The sequence below is a fragment of the Rhamphochromis sp. 'chilingali' genome, assembly GCF_963969265.1.
Source record: "Rhamphochromis sp. 'chilingali' genome assembly, chromosome: 17".
Classification (NCBI taxonomy): Eukaryota; Metazoa; Chordata; class Actinopteri; order Cichliformes; family Cichlidae; genus Rhamphochromis; species Rhamphochromis sp. 'chilingali'.
The window spans coordinates 28104976-28127748 of NC_137944.1; the positions used below are offsets into that span (position 1 = coordinate 28104976).

A 22773-nucleotide genomic window follows, 5' to 3' on the forward strand; every position below is an offset into this window, starting at 1 on the left:
AAATTGTATTTGTTTTGTTTCTGTGGAGTCAGTCAAAAAAAAAAATCCAAATTAAAACAGAAAAAGATGCATCCAGAGATATTTAATCAACTCTTTCTGAATCACAAACTCTAGATAATTAAAATCAGTCATTAACAGGAATAGGATATTTATTTTAGGTCTCAATACTTTTAGCTTAGTTACTAAATTCACTGTACTCGTGGGACTGGGGCGGTCAAAACATAACAAGTTACACTGGTGACACAATTAAATATCACCATAAACTAGTAGAAAAATGACAAAAGTCGTTTTGTTTATAAATAATCCATTTCTGAGGTTTCCAAATGTTTTGTGACGTAATCCAAAATTATTTTTTCGTTTCCAGAGTCCTTCAGGTAGAAATGAGATCCGTGGAACATCTTTATGGTGAAATCTCCTGATGTGATGTCTTTCCAAGCTGTTAATAAAACACACACACACACACACACACACACACACACACACACACACACACACACACACACACACACACACACACACACACACACACACACACACACACACATTAATTTCACTTGATCACCTGTAAATCTTTCACGTACTCAGTCACACATTCTTGCTGCCTCTGGTTCAGATCCCGTGCTCTCTAATAAGAAACAGTTAGCATTAGTTAACACTGCCCAGTAAAAGATTTACTCAGCCCGAAGGCCGCAGACATCCCTGGACCAGGTGAAGCCATAAACCAGGTAGATCATCATTTACTAACCAAAGCTAACTCCACCTGACATTTTTTTAAAGGTGGTTTTCACAACATAAGAAACATCCTGACAAACGCCATCCACTCACTGTGAAACGGGGCTTTCGGTGTGTACATTTTAATTTGATTCTTAACTTGTGTCTAATTATGTAATTATTAATGTATGCTTTTAAATTTATTTACTACTCTGCTTGAGCGCTTTGTGCTACAAGGCTCATTCACCCACTCATACATACAAGAGGCTGTTTCTATGGCTGGGTGCTTTCGATCTAACTTTCACACTCCGATGAACAAACTGCAAGATACTGAAGTCAGAGTTCAGTAGAAGGAGACGGATTGTTAGGGTTACGTAAACACTGCTCTGCTGAGGGCAAAACAAAGAAGGGAGAAGCACAAAGTAGCAATTGGCATTTAAGTCAATGTAATAACCATAAGAGTAACGTACAGCCCCTTCTTGGCCTGTTAGAGCACTGACCTTGTAAATCATGAGGAATGTCATCCTTCCCGTCAAAACACGTGACCGGGCAGGAGAAAAGCGGGCTGCTCGCCTTGTTACATCTGCAGAGAGGTCAGCAACTCCCATCACTGACAACATCTACGCTTGGTTTTAGAAATGTTAAGAGCAGATTAAGTAACAGACAGCTGTCCGCCCACCTGTAGTTCTCCACTACGTGCAGGTCAGCCTTCAGGGCGGGAAGGAAGAGCTTGAGGACTTCAGGGTTCGCCAGCAGCTCAGGAGGAGTTCCTCCAATCGAAATTAACCACTTAAGAAAATCTTCATCAGACAAGTCGCTTCTCTTTGGGGTTTTAATGCGAGTCTCTGACTTAAAGACAAAGAACAACACAGTACAGTGTCGTGTCATATCAACAACACCCAACTCTTTTCTTACGTTAAAGAGGCCAAATTACAAACGTTTAGCTTTTCCAAATGTTATCACTGATGTTTGTTGAATATGAACATCAGGATTCATAGATCAGGGTTTTCATGGCAGTTATGTGTGTACAGATTAAGTCTAATTAATTTAAATCGATTTTAAAATACGTGATTAGCTTATAGTGAATATAATTTCAATGAAAGAATTTTAATCTCTTTGGTGATCCGGGTTTTGGGTAAAAATTATGTGGCAGAAGCACAGAAATGTAGATTAAAGCATGAAGTGGTGACATAACAGCACAGAGAGGATTTTCACGTGTGTCACTGCATCACTTATTACTAGATTTGAAGTCCACAGCCCCAAAAAACAGGGTTATGTTTGTCTTTTTTTGCTTCGTGGAACTAATAAATATCACAAGCAATGAAAGAAAAAAATACTTAAAAAGCGTATTCCAAGCAAAAAAAAGACTTAAGTAATAAGAAGTTTTCCAGGTCATCCAGTAGTTTTACTTACATAAGGTGCAGAAGCACCAGACAGAAAGATGTGAACTGGCTCCACGTTGTGAATTTTCTTCAGCGCGTCTGCAACAGCGAAGCTTGTGAAGGCACCGAAACTGAAACAGATTAGAATTTTTTCTTTATGTTGCAGGGATTAAAACCATGCAGTGTTCTGTTTATGACGACAGCCTTGTTTTTATTCAGGGATCATTTATTCTCGCCATACCTGTGGCCAAACAGAGCGAATGGCTTCTCCTTTAGCAGCGGCAACAACACACTAATCACTTCATCCACGATCTGCTGCATGTTTTCGAAGAATGGCTCTTTAGCTCGACTCTCTCTGCCGGGAAGTTTGACAGCCAACACTACAAAAAAAAAAAAGGAAGAAAGAAAGAAAGAAAAACAGTGTAAAGACATGAGGTGATGTTTCTTCTGAGTATTTGTCTTCCTTTGATTCAGAGTAAATGAGTGAGTAACCATAAATAATTCAAAGCATAAAAGTCCTCTGAGGCATGTGTAGAAAACTAATTCTGATGATTGATTGTTTTTAAATGCCAGGTTTTTAAGTGACGGACTAGAGTGCTGGCAATTCTGTTCATAACTGGCACGAGGTTGCAGACACAAGCCGTGGAAAACAGCTTTCTCTGAAGGGTGGCTGGCTTGTCCCTTATAGACAGGGTCAGGAGTTCAGTCATTCGGGACTCAGAGGAGAACTACTACTCCTCTACTACACTACCACTGGAGCTTATCCCAGCTGTCATAGGGCATGAGGCGCAGTACACGCCAGAGTTGGTCGCCACTCTTTCACAGGACGAACACACACACACACACACACACACACACACACACACACACACATTCACATCTATGTGCAATTTAGAATCACCAATTAACCGAACCCCAATAACTGCAAGTGATTTAACTGTGGGAATATGCTGGAGTATCTGGATAGAAGCCGCAATGTGCTAGAGCGCATGCTAACAGAAAGGTCCCGGCCAGAGTTGCGAATTCGAACCCAGGACCTTCTTGGTGTGAGGGAACAGCGCTAATTCCACCACCTGTAGACACGAGACAAAGACACGAACGCAGAGGCAGCAAGAATAAAAGCAAACTACAGGAGAGAGACAGAGTTCAGGAAAAACTAATGATCAAATGCAAATAGGTGTGTAAACATGCAAAGACTGAGAAGACACACTAATCATGGGAAGCCCTCCAGCAGACTAAATGTATTGCAGCATGATTGGGGGACAGTTCAGGGTCACCTGATCCAGCTCTGGCTTATAAACTTTAATTAAAAAGAAAGTTTTAAGGCTGATCTTAAACAGCAAAGTCCTCTGCTGAGATATTAAGGTACTATGAAGTCTTTAAGATACGATGGGGCCTGATTATTGATTATTTTGTATGTGAGGAGAAGGATTTTAAAAACTATACATTTAAAAGTTAAAAGGTAATCTTGATATATAATTATGGCAAAACTTTTTTTCTAAGGTGTTTTTTCCCCCTCAACTCTTTTGCAGATAACAAAATTTAGTCAAGAGCCAAGAATTTATTCTGTGCTCCAAAAATCTTTAGTCCAGCTGTCCTTTAGTCATAAACACAGACGAGAAGACTAGTTATACCAGACCACCACATTTCTTTTCCACTTGCTTCCTGGAGCTTTCGTTACAACGTGCAAGCACGTACACGTGAAATGCTTTCTGGGCACCTCACCTTCAACAGAGCTGCTGAGGACATTTCCCCAGCGAGCGTAGTGTATGGACCCTCCACCTGCCCAGGGGAAGCAGATCAGTCTGGCCACAGCATCTGGTCTTTTCTTGAAACAGTTTACCACCTTGTCCATGCTGATTAAGGAGAACAAGAACATTATGACCAGAGATTTATTTGCACTTGTGTTAAAACAAGAGGTTATTTTAAAAAATCTACCTATTACTTGCTGTCTGCTCCATTAACTTCTTCTAGGAAAATCCTGGGAAGAGTTCAGTGTAACATTTCCTTATTGGCTTCTTCTTCATGATGAATTCACTGGCGCCTAGCACACGGCGAACTGGTGCAATACCGCCACCAACCGGTGCTCAGTGGGAAAAATCAAACATGCGATATCGTGGAGAATAACAGTTGATTAATTTCTGCAGTGAATCTTTGCAGATAAGGTAGCCGGAAATGCACAGACAGGAAACGACAGCGTCGACACAGAAAATTTAAATCGCCTGTAACAATTCCAGGGAGGTGCAGGTAAAGGCACAGGTTACAGGAAGCAGCTGAATGTACCTGATGAATCCCACCAAGCAACTTTCACTTTCTGAGTTCTTTTGAAGTGTATCAGTAATAGCCAGGTTGACTTTCATTTTCCCCTAGGCGTTGGGCCAGCTGCTTTCTCTGATCTTCATATTTCAGTATAAATAAATCGTGTTACCTCTTTTCCACAATAGCTATAATATATGGGATGCCAGGACTGCCAAAATGAATTAATTAAATACACCAATTAAATAATTAATTAAATGTGTCATTAATTAAATAAAATGGAACGTAATTAAATACATATTTATGGCATATTTAATTAATTATTTATTGCCATATTAATTATTGATACATTTCATTAATTATTTAATGGTGTATTTAATTAATTCATTTTGGCAGTCCTGAACCCTAGGGCCAGGACTGCCAAAATGAAATAAATAAATGAGGAAGTAAAACTGAACTTGAATCTTAATGTCTTAATGTGCTTCTTCTTTAGCCACTCCTCTGTTTTCTTGGTGGTACGTTTTGGCCTCGTCCATTGGCCCCTCAGTCCGGTGATGTCATCCTTTATACTTAGCAGAAAAACAGCCCTGGGGCTCGAACCGGCAACCTTCCAATTGCAAGGCGAACTCCCAACTCTTGAGCCAGGATCGCCCCAAATCATAATATTTCCCCTATACTTAACTGTGGGGATGATATTCTGCAGCTCGTAGTCTGCATTTCTCTTCATCCCAACGCTGCAGGTCGAGCTGATGCCAAAGAGTTTGATTTTGGTTTCATCTTACCACCGCTCTTTCTTCCAAACCTTCTCTGAATCATCTCTGAAGTTCACTGGCAAACTTAAGATGGGCCTGGACTCGTGTCCTCTTGAGCAGGAGGACCTTGCCGCTGCTGCAAGATTTCAATCAATGATGTAGTGTGTTACCAGTAGTGTTCTAGGTGACTGTGGTCCCAACTGCAACCAAGAGTTGCCACCATCTCACCAAGCTTCTTGTTGATGGTCTTGTAACCCATTCCAGCCTTGTACAGTTCTTTGGTCTTGCCCATATTGGTGGAGAGGCTGGAATCGAAGAGAGGTGTGTTTCAGGAACATAACGAGTTGAGTGCAGGAATATCTGTAGCTGATTGTACTCTGCATGCCACATGGGTACACAGCCAATCTGTGGGAGCTGGAATTCTGGCTGGATTTTATGGGATCAAATTTTATTTCACTCAATGAGGTGCAAATCAACTTAGAACTTTTATGTAATGTGTTTGTTTTCTGAATTTTTGGTTGACATTCTGTCTCCTTCCTATAAAATGAGTCTCATTTTTATGAAACTACCATAAAAATTCGATTCTTTTCTTTAAAAGTGAGCAAACTTACAAATTCAACAGGGATCGAATAATCATTTCACTATTATAAATTCTGTTTCTATCATTCCAGAGCTCTTTAATTCTCTTTTTCTGGGAAGGTTCAAGTATGAAGAAATCTGTCTGTGGCCTTGTAAATATGCCCAGTAGTTATGTTATTTTTCTAATTTCTGCTTATAATACTGCTGTCCCTGTTGTTTTAATTGAACATGTACAAGTCTTAGAGCCTAGTGTTTGTTAGAATTTAACTAATGCATAACCATTCACTGCAGACTCATAATCCAGTACTTATCTGAATAATTGCTCTGGCCTTTTCACAAAAACTTTCTTCCTCTCTTCATTATTGCAAAATGTGAAAAGTCACTCTCACTATCCTTAAACAAATTGTTTATCATAAAGGGCTCACTTCTTTCCTATTCTTACTTGTATTTGCCTTCATAATAGAATTTCCTCTATCTACCTGTGCATTCAGTCTGTATTTCCCAGGTTTATGATTGAGGCAGATGTAAAATTATATGAATGGTTTCTGGGGACATCTACAGTACGGAGTAAGCAACTTGCATGAGGTGTGTCACTGTGTCTTTGACTTGCTTTGACTGTTACAATACCTGAGCAAACAGGTCAAGCCACAGAAAATTACGACAGCTAAAATGCAAATAGAATACGTCTTACTTACAAACCTGACGTACATACTTTAGAAAAAAGTTTCACAGATGTGACGTTACTGCCTTCAGATGGTATTTCCTGATGGAGTAAATCAAATTAAAATATTCCTTTTGTCTTAATCAAAGCCTCTAAACCAACTGAGAACGTCTTGGGAGTCTACATAAGGCGTCACCATTCTTATATTGATCTGAATTGTTGTTAAGGCGCTGTTCAGAGTTACAACAGTTAGATTTTCCTGAAAGTAGCATTTGGTTATATGTGGCTGAAAGTAAATCTTTGAAGCCTACCATTTTGCCACAGCCACAGCTGAAATGTTTCTTGATACTTTGGAGTTAATATATCTTATGTGTGCTCTCCAGTTAAGTCTCTCATCTATCATCTATTACTACCGTAAGAACTTTTAAGAATTTCTATGGACTCGTTCAATATCAACACTGTTTATTTTGTGCTTTAGTTATCTCATCCAATAAATGTTGCAGATCATGACCAGAGCTGTGTTTGTAGAGAAAATGTTCTTCATCAGCAAACTGTGTAATTTTAACCCTTTGGACATAAATATTCTAAGGAATTCGCCATACACACCTTTGTCATGTTTCTGATATATTTGGCACCAGTTCTGTTTCATTAAATTGTTTTAAAAGGCATTTGATTCCTCTGTTCTTACTCGTCTGTTTTTTTCCCTGTCCAAATTATTAATCTTGTATTCCTGTCATAGAGTATAAAAACTGGAAGATGGTCTCTGATATCATTACTCAGAAGTCTACTTACTGTCTTATGTTCAATGTAATTTGAAAAAAATGTCTATGAGAGTGACACAATGTAATGCGTCTCTGTTAGGTCTGGTAATTTTAGGGAATAGGTTCATACAGTCATTGTGTTAATGTTATTTAATGTTTATTTGGGTTAAGCAAATCAATAGTAAAATCTCCACAAATGAAATTTTGTTTGTGACCTATTTCTGTAAATGTTTCCTCCATCCAGTCTTTAAAGGCCTCAATACCAATACCTGAAGCTCTGTATGTACAACTAAAAATTTTTTTCTACTTTTGTCTTTATAGATTTCAACTGTTGTAAATTCCAAGACAATATTAATCACCATTATCATAAGTGACTTATGTATGTATGTATGTATGTATGTATATGTATATATTGTACTATTCTTAGTTAGTGTATTGTCTGTCTTGTCTTAATGTTGGTTTAAAAAAATTTTTAATGGAGCACTGTAACAAAAAATAATTTCCCCCAGGGATCAATAAAGTATTCTGATTCTGATTCTGATTCACTACCTACGGGGCGATCGTGGTGCAAGAGTTGGGAGTTCGCCTTGTAATCGGAAGGTTGCCGGTTCGAGCCCCGGCTTGTACAGTCTCGGTCGTTGTGTCCTTGGGCATGACACTTCACCCGTTACCTACTGGTGGTGGTCAGAGGGCCCGGTGGCGCCAGTGTCCGGCAGCCTCGCCTCTGTCAGTGCGCCCCAGGGTGGCTGTGGCTACATTGTAGCTTGCCATCACCAGTGTGTGAATGGGTGGATGACAGGTTGTGTAAAGCGCTTTGGGGGCCTTAGGGACTAGAAAAGCGCTATACAAATACAGGCCATTTAAATTTCAAATATTTGTCTGGTTTAGATATTCCACCTCCATCTTTGTTTTGCCAAAATATGTACCTGAATCATAACCTTGCTGTTCAAAGTCCATATTATATGTCCATTATCTAATAGTATCCATATTAATCCAAGTTTCAGATATGGCAATGACATTGAATGGATATGAAAACTGGTTTAGATATTCCTTTGTGTGATTAAAATTTGCACATAGACTTCCACAGTTAAAGTGGATGACTGATAATTTATTAATCCACTCGCTGTGCTGTTCATTTGTATAGTAGCAGCAATACTTATTGATAGATCACCGCACCAGCTTCTTCTCTTCTATTTCATATTCCAAGTCCTGTGTATTGTGATTCATATAGCAAAATGTTTTTTTTAGTTCCAGTTGATCATATTCTGCAATTTAGTGAATGATGCAGTATTAAAAGTTATCCAAATACCAAACATCAACCATGATCAAAGCCACAGCCCACTCTGCACCCGACAGACAAGAGGAGATTAGCAGGCTGGTGAGTGTCCTGTAGGCCAAAAGTAATGCAGCATGGGAGATTTAGTTTTTTGGTATCTTTGAATAAATAGACTTTTGTCCCCTTCTTAGGTGCGGAGTGCAAACTATGTTTGTCCAGGAGTTTCAGTTCCGTGTGCGAGATGAGATGGCTCAGGTGACGGGTCGCGTCCTGCCAGCCCCCATGCTGCAGTATGGTGGCAGGATTTATTAATCCACTCGCTGTGCTGTTCATTTGTATAGTAGCAGCAATACTTATTGATAGATCACCGAACCCTTTATGGTACCTTCCCCTTTAAATCACGCTTCATGTGTTTGTGTCCTTCTGCGTGTCTCTGTGTGTGTTTGAGACAACAGGATTTCCTCCACTTAGCTACAGAAAAAGTGCTTAAGGTATCAGTGCTTAGCAGTATATATAAACTTTATCTTCACAGTATTATTATTTATGAATAAGAGGGTCTCTTTAAATAGGTTTAAAACACATTTTTCTATCAGGAGAATGTAGATTGGAAAATGCTGTCATTATGGGAAAATAAAGAAACAAAACTAACATCAAAAAATATAACACCAATTTGTGGTCAGTTTGGGCAGTGGTTGATCCCTCTGGTGTCTCTGCTGGAATTTTTTATTGTAAGGTCCAATCTTCTGTACTGCTTATCTTGCAGAAGACAAAGAGAAGAACCCCGTATCTCTTCTTCACCTAAGATTTATACTGGATCACGTCAGAAGGCCCAAAGGCCAGTACGAAGGGTGGACCCAAAAGCAGACTCAATAGGCAAACATTTTCACAAGAACATGAGACTTTATTAAACTCAGGAATCTTAATCATGAAAGTGTGGCAGGAAATGAAAATCTCAGGAAAACAACAGGGAGCTCTGGGGTGTGGGTACCCAGGTGAGTGTCAAGGCATGAAGTGAAGTCAGTAAACCATGATGTCTGCACTTTTCTCTCTTTTTCAGTGATCTGGAAGTAAGCTGCGAGGAGGAGAGCAGGCAGGTGAATATTGAGCAGTTGCGTGATGGCAGGATAGACTGGCGTCAGTAAAACCAGAAGAACGACGAAGTTTGAAGGCAGAGGTAACTGGAGACACAAGGACATGAGAGGTTAACACAAGGAACAGCTAAGTGAGAACCAAACATGAAGGCAGATTTACCACCATGGGTTAGTAGATTATCTGGCAGAGTGCAGAAGTCTGAGTTGGTCTTAAATCCCAATCCACTGATTACCTCTGATGGTTTCCAGTTGCGGTTACAGATGCAGGAAGCAGAACTAGAGATATAATGGAAAAATACGTGAAAACACTAGACTCTCAACCCGGACTGTGACAGATCGCCCTTCCTCACCCCTCTAATGTGACATTCAATCATGTTATTGACATCTAATCCCCTGATGTCGACCACCACCTTATCATTGTCTCGCTGACTTCTCCAAATACATGATTTAAAACATTTAAATTTAGAATCACTTCATTACATTTTCATTTCTGTTATTAGCAGAAAATTCCATTACAAATCAGCATTCGCAATATTCATGAATATACTTCACTTCATCTTTGACATTTTTATGTAATTTTCCTTCAATTAACTCTATCATGACCTTATTCCTACATAACATCCATTTTAGTCTGGATACTTATACCTTTTACCCCCTCAGATGCAGAGATGGGCAGTAATGCGTTACAAGTAACCATTACTGTAATCCGATTACTTTTTCCAAGTAACGAGTAAAGTAAGGGATTATGATTGCAAAAAAGGTAATTAGATTACCGTTACTTTCCCGTAGGAACGCTGCGTTACTGCGTTACTAAAACCGTGATTTTTTTGCGAGAGTGTCTCATGACAATGACGTAAGCGAGTGCGATGTTGGTGGCAACAGCTGTGTGCAGATCAACAATGGATAATATATTGAGTGCAGAGAAAGTACGAGCGTGCAGCGTTTAAAGCGTGGAAGTACTGACCTTACTTTGAGTTTGATTCCGTAAAAAGTGACAAAAACATTAGCGTCCGCTGTTCACTGCGTAGGAAGAAAACTTCTTTTTACAGCGAAAAACTTCCAAGCAAGCACCAAGTACGCTATGACGTAATGGGAAATTCACAGAAAAACTCGTGGATTCTTCCACTGACCGCTGCGGCACACCTGCACCAGGGCAAACCTCCGCCTACCCCACTCCTGCTTTACAGGTGAAAATAGAGCCAAAGGACCGCTAGTCTTTGATTTTATTTATTTTCTGCCTTGTTTTACTTGCATCTATTTGAAAGACTGAGTGTAAACACAAAAACTTATTGTGGTGGAAGTAAAACACGATGGGACCACAGATCCATGTTTTGAGCCATCTTTATTTAACATTTGCATCACACCACCACAACCCCACACCAACCCCTGAGTCCCCGTGTTTTAACACGGCGGGCGTGATTGCGGATGCCGTGGAGGTGCGTCCGCACGGCACCGCAGACCACGCCCCACCACACCTATTTTATTTTATTTTATTTTATGTGCAAGAATGTGCAGAAAATAGGTTTAAATTTTAAACAAATTTCTTCCAGTCAGAGAATATAATTTAATGTTTGCTTGATGCATAAAGTTAAAAGATTAAAACTAGCGTTAAGAAATAAATATATATTCTTAATGCTTATTTGCTGATTAGATTGTTTTATGAGAGGCCCAGACTTGACTAGGTCACAGGCTGACAGGAAACTGCATGTTTTTGCAGAATATGAGGACCAGAATCTTGTTTCTAAAAAGTAACTAAGTAACTAATTACTTTTGAAAATAAGTAATCAGTAAAGTAATGAGATTACCTTTGGGGGGAATAATCAGTAATTAGTTACTAATTACTTTTTCAAGTAACTTGACCAGCACTGCTCAGATGTGATCACAGGTAAGCCGGGGGGACTTCAATCTCTCTCTGTCTTTCCCACCTCTCTCGACACACTCTTCAATCATGTTAAAATGTTTAAACATAAGTTATGACCTGTATCATCATTATTCTTAATGTAACAAAGTACTAGCCTGTTCCTTGTGTTTCCTTGTGAAAAGACTGTCGGTGTGCAGGATAAAATGCTGTGACCCATATTAACCCTCTCAAGGCAGGCATTGCTGATTTGCAACAGTTAAAAACTAACAACCTGATTACCCCACATACATATTTTATGAGGGTTTTTTTACTCAGAAGTACCACTGCAGGACTTAGTTGTGCATTAATTTTAAATCATGCTTTTTATTTGTTCTTGTTTCTAATGTCTCTGTAAAGCACTTTGAATCACCTTGTTGTTGAATTGTGCTATACAAATAAACTTGCCTTGCCTTGCCTTGCCTTGCATTAGCAACAAAACGTTTAATTTGAGCCTGAGAGGGTTAAACCAAAACATAAGCCACTGTACAATCTAAACATACTACTGTTCAGACTAGAACTGCCAAAGAGGTGAAAATAACTTACTGCTTGACCTTTGGAGTGAATATAAAATTACAACATTTTGTTATGTAAAATTATGGTACTGGGAGTGATTGTGCTAGAGTCTATCCCAGCTGTTATAGGGCAAGAGGCAGGGTACACCATGGAAAGGTTATTAGCCTGTCACAGGGCTCAAAGTATCACAACTATCTTACTGTATATATGTGGTAGTTATGACAACTCAGCAAATAATCTACAACTAATCTGACCTAATCTGTCTAGGTATCTAAATTAGAGCACTACTATTACTAACAGCAAACTTGCAGCTTGAATCAAATGAATGGCTTGTTACCAGGCCTTTGCCAAACTCAATGGCATACTGAACAGGTAATTCAACCATTTGATTGAACTGTATTGGAGTAGGGATGCATCTAAAAGTTACAGCACAGTAGCTCTCGAGGACTGGAGTTGGAGACCCCTGTATTAGGTAGTATTGCATACAACCTAATACAGGGTCTATCTCTTAGGTTGTTTTATCTACAGTGTGCAAACTGCAGTGATGCCAAATAGGAAAAAACTTAATTGTAATTGTGACAAAGTGAGCAGTTTTGATGCTCTCCACTTGACCCAAACGTGTTGACCTTTTTTTGCACATTATGCACATTATTCTGTCTCTGTATTTATTTGCTATGATTTGATATTTGTCAAAGTAACATTGCTGCACTAACTATCCTGGGTTTGTTTGTATAAGCATTCTGTTGCCGGAAAAAAAAAAAACATTCTGCAAATTAAGGCAAATACTCAGTTACATGTTTCTTTATATTTTATTATCTTACAGATTAAGTCATTTGTTCATACTTACTTTGTTCTTTCTTTTCAGCCTTCATGTAGGTCAGGTGTGGGGAAAGGCCCGCCTAGCATTTCCTCAAAAAGTGCTGATGACGTCAGATGTGATTTGTTGAATCTTTTTTTTTTTTCGTAAATAGAGCTGTTTAGTTGTGTAAATGTGCTAATCAGAAGTGTGAGGAGGTTTTTGTCATTTTTAGTCATCTGTGTAGAGTTTTAGGTCCCTCAGCTCAAGTGAGGGGTGCTGGCCGGACTAATTGAAGGGAAATTGATGGCCCTATATATAGCCAGTCTAATCCAGATTCAGATGAGAGAGGAAAGGTGAGCTGTGTTACTGCATCCATGTACTTTGAATTTTGTTAATTAAGTTACTTTGGGGGGGGAAGTTTTGTAAGTTTCACATAGGATGGGGTTCACTGTAAATAAATTGCTCACCTCTGGAAACACGAAATGTCTGTTGAGTCTGCTTCCTTACCATCTTCCTTGATGTTCGAGTCTGACTACATTACAGTAATGCGTATTTATTATATACAATAAAGAGAAACTCCTGTTTTTTGTATTTGTTTCTGGAAAGACTCATCCTTGATCAGCTCTGACCTATGGTCGGGCTACATCTGGTCCCCCTTCAGTTCACTTACCAGACCTGCCTCTGAGGATGCCATCATCTATCTGCTCAGTCATGTCTAGACACACCAAAATCAGCTGGCGAGCACTCTGAGGGTCATGTGTTTTTTATTTCTCCAGTGCATTTGATGCCATCAGGCCGACCCTCCTGGGTGATAAGCTGACAGTGATGCAGGTGGATGCCTCTCTCATATTATCCTGGATTGTTGATTACCTGGCAGGAAGACCACAAAATGTGCATCTTCAGCATTGTGTCTGACACCAGGACATCACAAGGGACCATTCTATCCTCTTTCATGTTCACCTTCTATACCACAGACTTCAGCTGCTGCACAGAGACCTGCCCTCTTCAGAGGTTTTCTGATGACTCTGTGGTGCTTAGATGCATCACTGAGGGTGATGAAATGGCGTACTCTTCATCAAGTGGTGGGAGCAGAATCATCTGCAGCTTAATGTGACAAAGATAAAGGAATGGATTTTGGACATTAGGATGTTCAGAAAACCAGTGACCCCTGTTTCAGCCCAGGGGGTTTATGTGGGCATAGTGGGAGACTATAAATACCTCGAAGCACACATGGACAATAAACTGGACTGGGTTAAAAATTCCACTGTATTCTACAGGAAGAGCCGTCTCTATTTTCTAAGGCGGCTGAGGTCTTTTTAAATCTGTGGGACAATGCACAGGATTTTCTTTTATCAAAACACACTGCAACAGTTGCAGACCCTTACTATTTGCACATCCTCGACAGGGAAAATAACAAAGCACAGTATGGTAAGAGGGGTACCTCATTGCCAACCTGTGTCAATATGTAATTTGTGCAATATACTGGGAATTAATAAAGTATTCTGATATTCTGATTTGTTTAATAATTTTTTCATTGTTTTCCTAGAAAAGTTGTGTTTTGTTTTACATCTAATTGACCCACTTTTGCCTTGTGGCGATTTGCTGCCTTGTGGCCCCATGATAAAACATTATGTACAGGTTAAATGTAGGAGTTAAACATTGATTCAGAGAAATTCTTTTTTCAATTTTTGTTTTGTTTATTTATATCAGTCATTTACTCGGAAACTTTGCATGGCAGTAGGATCAATCCGCTGCTGCACCTCACTGCTGCTCTAGCAAGACTTACACTTGCCCTTTTATTTTATGCACATTTCTAAAAATGTCTCTTTAACCAATGCTGCAACCACAACGAGGACCACAAAAAACAAGAGTCCAGCTTCATCAAACTGTCTCTTCACTCTAAACAGCCATTATTTTTGCAAGTTTTGCTGACTGTTAACAACACACCCAGTTCCACATCACACTCTCCTGATTGAACCCTCACCCCACAGTCTTGTGCTGCAATTTTGTACCCTGGCTGCACACCAAACAACAATAAAAGAACAACCAAGAGTCCATCCTCACCCTATTTGAGTGAATCGACTCTATCCCAAAAAAAACAAGCAAGGGTCCCTCTTCACTGTGACCATTCTATGGCTGCGCACCTGACGGATGTCTTTCTGATGCCACTCCCATCTATTGTATTCTTCATTATTGTTCACCCACTCAACCCGATTCTTGTCACACAAGCACACCTAAAGAAATAACTCCTAAACAGTACTGCAGTTGCCCAACTATTAGGGTTGGCAACTTTGACGTGCAGCAACATCAACCCTCTCAGAGCGACTTTCAATGTCATATTTCCTATTGACGTGTATAATTAACTGAAGCAGCATGTCTTAAAGCCAGTCATGCCAGAGCCAATATGCCACCATAGGCAAAGCCAACATAAAATCTGCTTACCTGTTTGTTATTAGATTGCACGTCCGTGGCTCATGGTTCCAGTTTTTAATCATGTGTGTTAATTATATACAATAAAGAGAGTGTTGTTAAAAGGAAAGCAGAAATAAAACAGTGGTAAACATGCCCGTCCCAGGTTTTTTGGAACATGTTGCAGGCATCAAATTCAAAATGAGTGAAGATTTAGAAAACGACAAAGTTTATCAGTTCTAACATTAGATAGCTTGTCTTTGTAGTGTAATCAATTGAATGTAGGTTGAAAGGATTTGCAGATCATTGTATTCTGCTTTTATTTACTATTGAAACAATGACCCAGCTTCATTGGAATTGGGATTGTATGTGCATTTAATGACATATCCTGGTCAAAAATGTGTTATTGGAGCCCAAGGTAATGTCATCCAGAGTAAGCATCTGGTTAGATACCATATTTCTAAGATTTTTGCGCCAAGTGTAATAAAGTCAGTTTTATCTGAATTTAGAAGAAGAAAATTAGTGGTCATCCAGGTCTTTATATCTTTAAGAAATTCCTACAGTTTAACTAATTTGTGTGTGCTATCTCACTTCCGTGAAAATGTAGGCTATACCTTCAAATAATACTGTTTAAAGGAAGCATTTATAATGTAAACAGAATTGAAATTCTGATGATGATCTTCTAAATTTGTGATATGCCCTTTCCTCTCCAGCTTGTGAATTATCTGCTTCGTGGTGAGTTTTTGAGAGTTGTACCAGGGAGTCGAGTACGTCTGATTTGAAGCTTTCTTTTTCAGAGGTGCTACAGTATCCAGACTCGCAACGCGAGGAAGATGTACAATTGTTAACAAGATAACTGTGGGAGTTCAGGTAGCTGCTCCACTCTGAGTTATTACATGGTATTAGAGAAGGTAACAGTGGATGAAACATATTCTTAAACTTAGTTACAGCACTTTCAAAAAAGGCATGTACCATGATGTAAACTACTCCCCACGACTGTGTAATCCATTATTGTTAATGCATATATTATTAGGAAATGATCAGACGAGAGAGGGTTTTCAGGAAACACTGTTAAATGTTTAGTTTCTATTCCATATGTTACAACAAGATTAAAGTGTGATTAAAGGGGTGGGTGGGTTCTTTTACATTTTGAGAGAAGCCAATTGAGTCTAATAGCAGATCAAATGCCATGTTGAGGCTGTCATTTTTAGCATCTACATGGATGTTAAAATCACCCACAATAATTATTTCATCAGATAAAAAGTCTGAGAAATTAGACAGAAGCTCTGAGTAATGCCAATAGATAACAACTAATAAAACTGGGTTTTCAATTATGACTTGGCAGCGTCTGTTGATTAAAAAAAAAAAAGATAAGACAAAGGACCCAACACACAACGTTGCACAATGGATGCCCGTTTATTTGCTAAATCTCTCTTTGCAGCAGCTTTTCAACTGCCTCCTGCTGCACACCACGCACAGCTCCTCGGATCATGGTGGCCTACTTAAATGGGTAGACGTGATTAGGTGATGGAGGTCAGCTATGTGGGTCAGCCTTCCTTGACACCACACCCTGATCCCACTGCTCCACCCCTCCCATTTGTAGTTGTGCTACAAATGGTTTACTGGAAGGAAGAGTGAATCAATTTGTTGGTAAATTATTAATAATGTATAAACAGGAACTTAGAAAGCTTCCTGCTTCCTGGTCCCAACTCTGGATAGTCACGTTTTGGGAGAGTCGAATAAGTGGCCAGCTTTCTAAAAAGGATTTCTGAAAATGAGAAGTGCTCCATCTAAAGTGGGATGGATACAGTCACTCCTAACAAGACAGGGGTTTCCCTTAAAGTTTTCCAATTATCCCTCATTGTTATTGTGTAAGTTACTCACATAAAGGCAGTTCTGGTAATATCAAATTATTAGTTATTTCATTACTGTCTCAGCCTTGAGCTGCTCTGGTATTTTCAAGCAATGGTCAAATGTTAAACTGTTACAGAAACCCTGTGATGACCAGCAACCTTGGATAAAGGTCTCAGACCTATCTCGAGCCAACGTAACAACTAAGGCAACTAGTTTACTCATAAATGGTAAGTTGTTGGGAAACACTTCAGACTTCCCTGAAGTCCATTAAAGAGAACAAAACATGTGTCATAAGAGAATTGAAATGTAACGATAATTGTGCTGTCTTTATGTTGTCCTTTAGCTCTTATGTAAAAATAATATTAATGGATTTGGTCCATTAATAAAAGACCATGGGATGAAATGAAACACATGCCAGTGCATCAAGCCTTGTGACATATGGTCATCTGCTCAACTAGGTGAGCTAAACAGAGACCTAAGATCATAATTAGTATGAATATCATGGTAATTTTAGGCTTTTAATTTTTTTAATTGTTCTTTTTCCAGGGTGGAATGACAGTACAGCGTCTACACAGCTTCAGTTACTTAAGAAAAAACTAGGTGTTTTTTAGATTTACTGGACCAGAGCAGCTGAAGGACCTGCTCCACCCCAGCAATAAAGTGTTCCAACTTCTGCAATCAGGTAGAAGGTTCCGCATCATCCGGGCAAGAACAGAGAGGCTCAAGAGGAGCATCTACCCTCAGGCTATGTGTATTTTGCGAGCTAGTTGTTCGATGCCACTCCAGCCAGCCAGAGAATCCCTCGCCGTCCCGCCCCTCTCCTCCCTGTTCAGCAAGCAGCAGGCACACCTCGTAAGTAGAGGGCGCCCTTACTCATCACAAATGGGCAATGGAAAACTGAAAACCAGCACAATTCCCAAAATGCGTTGGCATGATGTTGGGGCAGCAAGGGTGCTAGCAACTTTTTTTTTGTCAATGCCATGATGCCGTCCCCACCACGATGCCCTCCTGGGCAACTGCCCACGTCGCCCATATCAAAATCCGCTGTGTCCGCAATAGGCTGCGTATGCAAACAAAGTGTTGTAAAGTTAATGTGAGTTAAACTTGTGCTACAAAGGCTTTCATACGGAAAAATACATCTAAGTCGGAGGATTTAAGATCAAAACTTAATTCCAGCCGCTTTGGACACCAGTCCACTGATCGTGATAAACTTAATCTCCTTTGTGCTGCTCTTGAATTGACATTAAAAGGTACCTATTATGCTATATATCATGCTTCCTTTTGCTTGGGATGGTAAACCTACAAGCTAAAATTTCCATTAAAAATTTTACAAATGCATGTAATATGATACAAAAATGTAAACTAAGATTTGCAGATGTGTACAGGGATTTATGTGTAACTCTTTGAGGACTCACAAATATGAGCTGCAATCTACACATTTCAAAGCAATTTAAACAAGTGAAACTATTTAACAAATACTTATATCCAAACCTGAATAAAATAGTCAACATTTATGCACAGTTTTTTTTTTAGTTAATCTTAACATTCTCTGATAACAGCAAGCAAAATTTGGTGCTAGATTCATGGCTAATTCTGAACTGTTTATCACAAAGTTTTCAGCTTTCTGCTAACATCAGCTTAAAGACGTCCTGGAGACAATGATTGAGCTGCTAGAAGACATTTTTTTAACAGTAGTCTAGTGTAATCTAACAAATATTTCTTTAGTTTCAAGTACTTTAAAATCAGAAAGCTATAAAAGCTTGCTTGTCATCCATAACTCAAAATTTAATTTTTTATGGTGAAAATAACTCAAAATTTCGAGTTAATAAGTCAACATTTGAAGTTAGTTTCTCTAAATGTTAAGGTAGTAAGTCGAAGCTTCGAGTTAATGCTGCCAATCAAGTCAAGTGGCTTTTATTGTCACTTCAAACATGTACAGTGGTACAGTACTGGTGCTACATATGACATATAACAGACAAACACAGGACTACGTAAAGTGCAATGTGTAAAAATTGCAAATGCACAAGACAAAACAGTGCAACACTAGACAAACCAGGACGATACAGGCACAAGACAGTGCAATGGAAATATGCACAAAACTGAGTATTGTGCAAAAAGTAACTTGGTGTCTGAAGGTGTGTGTGTGTGTGAGCATGTGTGAGAAACTGCAGATAAGTGCTTGGTTGTGACATGTATGAAGGTGTCACAACCAGTGTCCGTGATGGAGGGAAGAGAAGCTCCAATGATCATCACGCGATTAGTCCCGTACTTTAGCTAGAATGGAAAAAAAGGCACAAAGCTGAAGTTATTCTGTCTTTACGTTGCACAGCTGCCTCTTCTCCCCTCATTCTCTCTCCCTCCCTCTCCTGTTGCTACTCTGAATGGCTTAATTTTCTTGTTACTTGGAAACAGACGGGTGGACACAGACACACTCAAAATCAGGTAGTGATAGCATCAGTGAGCTAGCAATATATATGTTAATAGGAAAATTGTACTTAGTAATCAGTATAATCTTTTAATGATATAAGTTTGCATATGGTAGAATGCTGCATGTAATCATTTGTGTGTAGAAGTATATAGTTGGTGGCATATTGAAAGAATGTCTCATCCTAGGAGGTCTGTAACATTCTAGAGTGTTCACCCCCACATCCTAGGAGCATGGGAGAGGTCGTACCTTGTCTTATTGTTTTACGGTAGGATTAATGTAGCTATGTCAGTTTTAGTTTAAGTGCTTCTTTACATATAGATGAACTGTTGGATTTTCCAGACCAGCAGGTTAAGGGAAGTCGTTTATGGGGCCACACTCTGAACACACACACACACACAACTCCACATTCCAATGTAAGGAACAAAAGCTCACTGAAGTATAAATAAAGACAGTTTCTCAAAGGCAGTTTCTCAGCGCGAGTCTCAGTTTGGAGGCTGCCCTTGCTAGCAAGAAGTTCTGTGTGTTTCTCTTCTCTGAGTCTTTACCGAAGAAGTGTTTTAGAGTATATTTCTTGACAATATAATAAACATGTACATAATACATATCGTTAGCTTCATAGCATAATTGCCTAAGTCATTTGACTAAGTCAATGACTTAGGCACTTATGCTATGAAGCTAACGATATGCTGCTTTGCAGGCAATAACACCATGTGATTCACCTAGTAACACAAGGATTTCATCATCTATGAAACCGTGCTGACCATGCAGTACTCAGTAGTTTACTCATTCATAACCATTAGCTGTAAGATTGGTAGCTTATCAGTAGCGTTGATAGCTGATGCCTTCCACGTTCTGCTTCATGGTAACAAGACTATTACTATTAACTTACTTACGTACCTTCACCGAGCTTCCTGATTGGCAGAGGTAACTTGAAATTTCAAGTTTTTTCAAAGAAATCTCGACTTCTTAACTCAAAATTTGAAACACACATCTTGAAATTTTGAGTTATGGATGGCAAAACAGTTTTTTTTCAGCTTCCATAGAACGCTCATAATGGTTGTGTAAGTGCTTTAAAAGAGATCACTATCTTAATTACATAGTAGCACTTCATATCACACTATCGGTTTGCAAATTGTGTGGGCTCATGCAGTACACTGGCAACAATATTTGTTTTCTTCTATGTTTGCATGTTGTTATTGTTGTTAGATATGCTGAATTAATTTTTTTATTGCTGACCTGTGTGTTTTGCTTATGCAATAATGTGAATATCTTATCTCTGGGACTAATACTTATCTTACTACACAATTTATTTATTGCATTTTCCAGGAAGGCCGTTCAAAGTCTTTTCCAAGAAACATTAAGACATATCATTGAGGCAGATCTTTCAAGTGCCCGTTTACCCGACAGGGTAAATGGGCAACCACATGCTGCATAGATAAATGCAGCAGCTCAGGTTCATCTCTGAGGTGCTATGCTACGTGTCTTCCTGCTTTCCTGTCCACTCTTCATTATGGTGTCCAAAAAGACAGATCCTCCTTCTTCCCTGACAGTCTCTCTGCATAGCTGTAATGATAAAGACACTGTTCTTACACATTCTAAAAATCAAAGCTAGTGTTTCTGAACTAGATTGCTTAAGCCTCCTTGCACTCGTTCCAAGTATGTTTTATTATAGATTTATTGGGTTTGGTGGATTTATTGGACATTGGATCAGCCTAATAAGAGATGTGTTTGCCGTTCATTTGTTCATGAGTCCTCGGCATGTCTACACTACACTCATGATACTTCTTTCAGAACTGATTTTTCATGCTGTGTTTGATTCGTTGCCCTTGTGAAAGACTTTGCAGGGTGAATTTTAAAAAGTGCTCAATAAATTATCATATTTTTTCTGTTATTTTTATTACTATAAAACATTTATAAACATTATAGATTACATATATCTTATATTTTTCTCTTTAATATTTCTGCAGAAGATAAAATTAGGATTATTAAGACAACGTGAATAATGGAACGCTAATCCAGTCCAAGAATAACTTCTGTGGCTGTAAATGAGCATAATATGTCAACTTTAATTATGTCTTTGTTTAAACTTTGCAAATAATCGATTGTAATCAGGCAGTACGGTGGTGGAGTGGTTTGCACTGTTGCTTCACAGCAAGAAAGTTCTGACTCCACCGGCTGGTTGGCCGTCACTAACAAGACAAATTTGCAGCGATCAGAGAAGTTTGAGACAAGTGTGTGGAGCGCCAGCCAGCCCATATTTACTCGAATTCCAAACTTTACTCTTAATGAGTATCCGGTTCCTTTGGGGGATGTTGACCTTTTAAGCAGTATATGTCAAGTAAGCAGTCTAAATATTGCATAAAGATATGGGCAACTTGTGCTGCAGGGCCAAGTTATAGCTGGAATATACAGGTTTACACGGGGAAACCTGCAGACAGTGTTCCTGAAAAGAATCAAGTGAGGTTTGTAGTTCTGGAGATCGATTGGAGGTCTGAATGGACATAAGATGATAATTTCTTCATCACCTGAAGTCTTAGTAAGAAGCTGTGTCAGACACGTGTACTTTGGGGATAATTTCCTCTGTACACAAATAAAATATTCTCAGTTAAAACAGGTGTTACTTTATATGACTGCATAAAAATTTAAAAATGTATCAAAACAAATGTTCTTGGTAACTTTGACCCAAAGTGGTCTGTGATCAACAGGATCCTATATTTTATCCGATTATTGCTTATAGTCAAAATAATCCTGAAATGATCCCTTTTATAACCCGAATTCAAAGCATATAAAGTCAGAATATTGACACATACAGGGCATAAAGTACAAACACATGTTCAAAAACTGTAATGTCCATAACAACTTAGGTTGATAAAAAGATCAACACAAGAAGTAGTGATAATATAGCTATTATAGTTTTTATGAATAGTCTTAAAGGAACAGACATTTTTGGGACTCATTGTTGTAAATGTTCCTGTCATAACACCATACTAAGTGTGAACCTAGGAAAGAAAATATGTTTGGTGGCCAAAGTTACAGTATTTTCTTTCTTTTGAATTGATAAGTTCACATACACATGCTTCAAACAAGCTCATATTAACATGTGTTATTTACAATAGGATTAAAAAGAGCTTCATAAGTTTGTAAATAAGATGTTTCTTCCAAAAATATTTTAATCAACTCCATCAGAGAATTTAAATATTAGTGAAAACTTGGTAATAAAGGGATTCACGGACTTTAATTATACCACTGAATGATGTGGCCACACTTACTGGTCTGGGTACACGAGTGGGAGGAGAAAGACCAACATCATAATGGGCTGAGCTTCACCTGCTGTGAAAAGCTGTATCCTTATCTAGAAAGTAGATGTTGGAGGACAATGAGAGTGATCTGAGTGAGAAGAA

At 38.9% G+C, this 22773-nt stretch overlaps 1 protein-coding gene across 1 annotated transcript; it reads right to left on the reverse strand.

The window, feature by feature from the left end:
* Positions 1-22: 22 nt before the first annotated feature.
* On the reverse strand, positions 23-4156 carry olah (oleoyl-ACP hydrolase). Its single transcript, XM_080862323.1, has 7 exons — positions 4032-4156; positions 3819-3949; positions 2335-2473; positions 2125-2224; positions 1391-1560; positions 1212-1294; positions 23-436 (listed from the first exon to the last, which is right to left on the reverse strand). Exons 1-7 carry the CDS (start codon positions 4052-4054, stop codon positions 294-296), a joined length of 789 nt encoding a protein of 262 aa, XP_080718449.1. The 5' UTR covers positions 4055-4156; the 3' UTR covers positions 23-293.
* Positions 4157-22773: the final 18617 nt, after the last annotated feature.